We start from the raw sequence: 6,000 nt of genomic DNA, 5'->3' as shown, positions 1-6,000 counted from the left end.
TTTACCCACGAAAGCCCATGCTCCAAAACGTCTGTTAGTCTATAAGATGCCACAAGACTCTTTGCTTCTTTTACAGATCCAGACTAATACAGCTACCCCTCTGATACTCCAGTCCTAGTTGACACTAAGCATACTCCAGCGCTTCATGCTCCTCTGCCACTCATTCTGGACTACATTCTCAAACTGAAGAAATCTGGACTCTCTTTGAACTCTATTTGCATACATGTGGCTGCCATCACCACCTTCCACTACATGGTAGAAGACCACTGCGTTTTTACCCATCCTATGACAAAATGATTTCTAAGGGCCTCCAAAATATTCTGAGGTTCAAGATTCAGCCTCGTCTTGGACCTTATCTTAGTCCTACGCTACTTCACCAACTTCTCATTTGAACTCATGGCCTCTTGTTCCTATATCCACCTGCCTATGCAAATGCCTTTCTCATCTGCTCAATGAGTGGGTAAAACAGGTGCCCTCATGGTGCGCACCTCGTATACAATCATCTACAAGAATACGGTCACATTACGACCCAACCTGAAATTTTTACCCAAAGTCCTTTCACTTGAACCAGTCGCTCCACCTTCCATCATTCTTCCCCAAGCTATATAAAAACAAACATGAGGCAATGCTACACACACTGGAACTAAGTGAGCCATACCCTTCTACCTCAAATGACCTAAATCGTTCAGACAATCACTGCACTTATTCCTTTCTACAGCTGAAATATCAAAAGGATCTGCAATATCAAAGCAAAGATTTTCAAAATGGATGTCTCTGTGCATTCACCATTGCTATGAACAAGATAATCTACAAACCTCAGCGGGAACTCAAACATATTCTTCCTAATCGCTGTCCATCTCAATAGCCTTCCTGAATAACATGCCCTGAATAATGGACATTTGTGGGACTGCTACTTGTGCTTCCTCGGACATATTCACACAACGTTATGTGATCATGCATGATTCAACATCCGATACGTTACTAGGACACATTGTCCTATCTTCACTCTTCAATACTACTCTGAAGCCTCAACCTTCTAATACTGCTAAAGTGAAGCATCCATGGGGACACCACTCAAAAAGGAGAGAGAGTTACTCGCCTTGTACAGTAACTGAGTTTCTTCAAGGTGTTTGTCCCTGTGAGTGCTCCATTACATGGACTCGGCAGTGGCGAAGAAACAGGGTGGTTGGGTTGCATCATGCTATATAGACGCTGCTCACAGCACGTGACAGGGAGGAGCGCATATGCGGACCAATGGACGCATATGCGGACCAATGGACCAAAGATATCCAATTCCAGGCACGGGGTCTAGGGATTGCCACCACACCTAAAGTGGAACCAGGGGCGGCTCCAAGCACCAGTACGCCAAGCGCATGCCTGGAGCAGCAAGCCACGGGGGGCGCTCTGCCGTCACCGCAAGGGCAGCAGGCAGATTGCCTTCGGCGGCATGCCTGCAGAGGGTCCGCTTGTCCTATGGTTTCGGCGGACCTCCCGCAGGCGTGCCGCTGAATTCGCGGGACTGGGGACCTGCCACAGGCAAGCCTCCGAAGGCAGCCTGCCTGCCGTGCTTGGGGCGGCAAAATACCTAGAGCTGCCCCTGAGTGGAGCACCCATAGGGTCACATCTCGAAAAACCTCAGTTACTGCACAAAGTAGCTAACCCTCTCATCCTGTCCCTCAGGGATGTGGTCCTACAAGCACATAGGAAGTGCCTAATGACTACAGATGGAAACCAGGTGTAAAGTGACAGAGGAATTTCTAGCTTGCCAGTGGGGCACATGGGGTCTTATCCCTAGCCTGGAATGTCCCAACATACTGGACCATTCAATTTGTGATTTTTCTTTTACATGTAGAAAAGCTGGTTTTGGTCACGTTTAGAATTTTTCACAGTTCTTGCTGAATCCGTTGTCATTTGGTGGTAAGATCTCAAACTGTTTAAATAAGAGGGATAAAAAATAGTGTCAACTTTGAAACCTCTATAGAATATTTTAAAAATTTTCTATAGGTCTCTGGCAAATATAGAATATGAAAAAGGTATAATGAAAGGTTTTGGTCTTCAATTTTTAAACTTGAAAACGTAGCAGGCTTTTGACTACCTATTTTGAACTTATCAGAGGTAACATTCCATATTCCAAAGTTAACTTTTTACATTAGACATTAATCAGCAATTTTTTGATCTTGGGAACTAGATCTCAGGTAGGGGGAAATCCACTAAATTATTATTTTTTTCCTCCCTGGCTTGGTTTTTTGCTACAAAGTACCAAAAATATTAAGCTCTTCAAACTGTGCTGAACATTCTTATTTCAAGAGTGTCTTCATTCAGGGAATTGTCCAATTATTTAAAATTTGGTGCTCAGTTTCTCTCTCGTCAGACCTGGCTTGCCCATTTTAATGCCAATGTGACATTTTTATGATTTTAGACATAGGGTGAAATTTCAGTTTATAATATTTGAAGCACATAGAAGTATAATTTATATTCAACAAGTATATTCATGAAACCCCACCTATGCATATGAGTGCTCACCTAAACTTCCTTTTTCTCAACCTACAGTATGTTATCAATTTCAATTTTTTTTTAGTTATAAGACATTTAAAACATTTTACTCTTTTTGATAGAAGGGCTATATATTTTAAAATTGATCATTTAAGTGAAAGACTGAAGCAGTATCTAGAGCTAGACAGATGTTATGTAAGCTCTATCAGTGCTTCTCAGTTCTGACCTGAAACAACCTTTTTATTCCAGACCTGAGCCTCTCATAACTAGACTGACTTGTCCTGTTTAGTTTTTGTGACATGGGCTAAATTTATTCAGGATTAGGACACACTTCCACTTTAGGCCAAATCAGGATTGGAATCCTGAACTAGAAAAGTAATGTGAACTATCCACCAAGTCTTTCTTAATGCTTAAGAAATAATTGCTAATCAGTTAATAATGTTAAATAATTAGTGTTTCTAATGCTGTATACACTGCATAGGTGGGAAATGTCTGAAGTGCTGTACCATGTGGATGTGTGCCCCACTGCAGCTCTACTCCACAAGGGCCTAATGTCCTCTTTGAGTTTAGTCAGCTCTGTCTCTTGTTTAGTGTTGTTAACCTGGGCTGCCCTCTCTCAGTATGACATGTTTTGGAAACTGAGTTGATATTTGCAGAATTTTCTGCTTAAATTCATAAGAAGTTTGATGTGGGAGAGTTTGATTGGTCAACATTTTTTTCCCCTCAGTGGAATGGCTGTGATGTGAGGAAATATGTAGTGGAATGGAAGTTTGGTTATGGATCTTTTCCCTTCACAGCATCTTACAGTAGAAGGGAAATTCAGCGGTAAACTCATAAATTTCTAATCTGTTACACTGTTGGGATTCTGTTGTGTACTACAATTGGGATTCAGCAAAGTTTCTTTTTCTAGCAAAACTACTTCACCTTATTCTGGTGTTGGGCACCTAAGAAGAGTGAGAGAGTGTTGTGGATTCAAAACAATAAGCACATGTGTGTTTCGTGTAGCTTATTAAGTATTACCCCATACTCCTCAAACTGGTCATGGAACTGTCTGATTTAAGCCTTAATCAGTTCCCTATCTATTTCTTGTTTTTTTGTATAGGTATGTTGTAATTGTAGGTTTTACTTTGAGCCATAGTGTGAATGTGCATATGCTTTTGAATAAATTTATATTTCTTTTAGATTTAAAGTAGTGTCTCCCACAACATAAGATCATGCTTTATATCAATTTGTATTCTCCTTCATCTTTGGTTGTAAGTGTTTATAATGGAAAACATTTAGAAGAGCATTGTTAGTCAGCCCAATTGTATTACTTAGCAATGAATCATTACTGTTAGTTAACCAATGGTAACTATTGTTGTCCCATATTTTGACAGAGGAAATATTTTAACATATTGTGGAGAAACAGATGACATTCCTTAGCTTCCTTTATCATTTGTCCATTTGTTAAAGTGCTGTGTAATATTTTGGGAATTAGTATTCTGTAACTTCCAAGGAAATACTTCAAATTTTTACCCAAGATTTAACTGCCAATAACAGTCCCTAATTTTACTGCTCCACAGCAGTAGAATTATGTAAAGCAATATATAGAGACCCGTAGTGAGACTTGGCAGTACTCATTCAGGTGTTAATTTCCTTCTCTTCTCCTCCCCCACCACAAGTCCATGCCCAGGCCTGGAGTAGTCAGAGATGCAGTGGTCCTGTTAGGGAGAATTCCACTGGAGCCATATTGTGGCAAATCAGTTTTCTCTCCTCCAAATTCTCACTTCATTGAGATGTGGGGAATCTCTGTGGAGCTAGGTTCTAATATGTGTAGAAGGCACATTCCCTGCACAGCCTCCGCAAATCCTTTCTCATTAGTGGAACCACATAGATTCTTCTGCACGTAGGGTCCCCAGTACCATGAAGGAAAAGAGTAATATTTTGCTAATAAATGTTGACTTAGACTGAAGATGTAGATCTTCAGTTTTTACTTTAACTTAATTTCTTCTAAGTTCTAATTCCTTTAAGCTAGTTTCTGACTCAAAAAGTTTGATCACATCAGTCTGTAGTTTTCTTTCAGGATCTTAATTTTCGAAGATCTCCCCTTTATTTTCTGAGCTATAGAAACTTAAGAATTCATATGACATGTTGCTGTTCAGTCAATTTATCTTCATTGAACAACACAGGTGTTAAATTGCACCTATGACACTGTATCTGTTTTTTAACCAAGTAATAAATAATACCCAGCTCTTATATAGAGCTTTTTCATAAACAGATCTCAAAGCAAGAAGAAGGCAGATTGGATTATTGGCAGCAGGTGCATAAGAAGATAATGTTCGTTAAAATCTACTGTGTTTTCTGTTGGGCTAAACTCAAATATGTATCACTACCAACTACTTATTTCATGGAACACTTCATTGACTTTGTGTGTGTGTTTTAGTAGGACAGGAACATGATGCAGTACCTGCTTTAACTAAGATGTTATGAAGCCTTACCAAAGCAACGATATTTTACAGGATCTTCTATAGTTTATAGTGTCTCTCTAACAGTGCATTGAGGCCTCCTATATATCTAGTTTCTTCCTTCATGGCTGTTACTGCATGTCATCATGAAGACTTACTGAAGATTTCACTGAACATGCTCAAATGCTTTATAACACCTCAGAGGTGCTGATAAGAAATAGCCAGTATGTTTTTTCAAAAACTTCATTTATAAATGTGAGCTCAGAACTGTATAATATACCATCCAGACGAGGATTAAGTATAATAAATTTTCACTACCGATGATTTTCATACAAAGTTTGTTGTTGCATAATAAACTGTACATATATTTAATGAGATGCTGCTAATTTCTCCTTTTCCCCCAGCCCAGTACACCCTTGTGTCAAAATATCAAGACTTCAAATCGAAAGTTACAGGAGTCCTTATAATCTACCCCTTAGGTTAAACAACTTCAGTGTCTTTTTAACATATGTTGTAGATGGTATTTATGAATCCTGATTAATACGTTAAGTCTGGTTTGCCATTTGTTGTGTAAATGTTAGAATGTGTGATTTTTTTTCCCTCAGAGGCTGCTTTAACATTTCACTGGCATGTGAAAGATTTTTTTTCTTCTTCTCATCAGTGATGAAGAACGATATAGGTACAGAGAATATGCAGAAAGGGGCTATGAGCGTCACAGAACAAGCAGAGAGAAAGAGGAACGACACAGAGAAAGGAGACATAGAGAAAAAGAAGAGACTAGACACAAATCATCTCGAAGGTTTGAGCTTTAATTGTATATGAAAAGGCTTGATCTGTAGAAAAATGACAGTTGGAGTATCATGAAAAGGTTGCAAAGATTCCGATGTGCTGCCTGCAGCAAATCTGCCATGGAAAAGATGTGTAGCTGACAAGAGATGTTGGTCCAGGGTTACTGTGTAATGTCTCTACCAGCTTCAGCTGGCTCAGTGTGTAAAATCCTTTGTCTGGACCTTACTGGTATACTTCATATAAGGAGAATGAGTGGGGTGGGGGTGGTAACAAA

General features: G+C 39.5%; 1 protein-coding gene across 15 annotated transcripts in view; it reads left to right on the top strand.

Annotated features, from left to right (window-relative positions):
• The window catches only part of FIP1L1 (factor interacting with PAPOLA and CPSF1), a 93,151-nt gene that overhangs the window by 84,667 nt on the left and 2,484 nt on the right, over window positions 1–6,000 (top strand). For all 15 annotated transcript variants that reach the window (XM_075066458.1, XM_075066460.1, XM_075066455.1 and 12 more), the window contains one exon: window positions 5,599–5,736. In XM_075066458.1, the coding sequence (XP_074922559.1) occupies window positions 5,599–5,736 (138 nt within the window). The remainder of the gene's footprint in view (window positions 1–5,598; window positions 5,737–6,000) is intronic.

The sequence above is a fragment of the Chelonoidis abingdonii genome, chromosome 5, assembly GCF_003597395.2.
Source record: "Chelonoidis abingdonii isolate Lonesome George chromosome 5, CheloAbing_2.0, whole genome shotgun sequence".
Lineage (NCBI taxonomy): Eukaryota > Metazoa > Chordata > Testudines > Testudinidae > Chelonoidis > Chelonoidis abingdonii.
The sequence above is the reverse complement of the archived record's forward strand: the minus strand, read 5'-3'. Positions and strand labels throughout refer to the sequence as shown.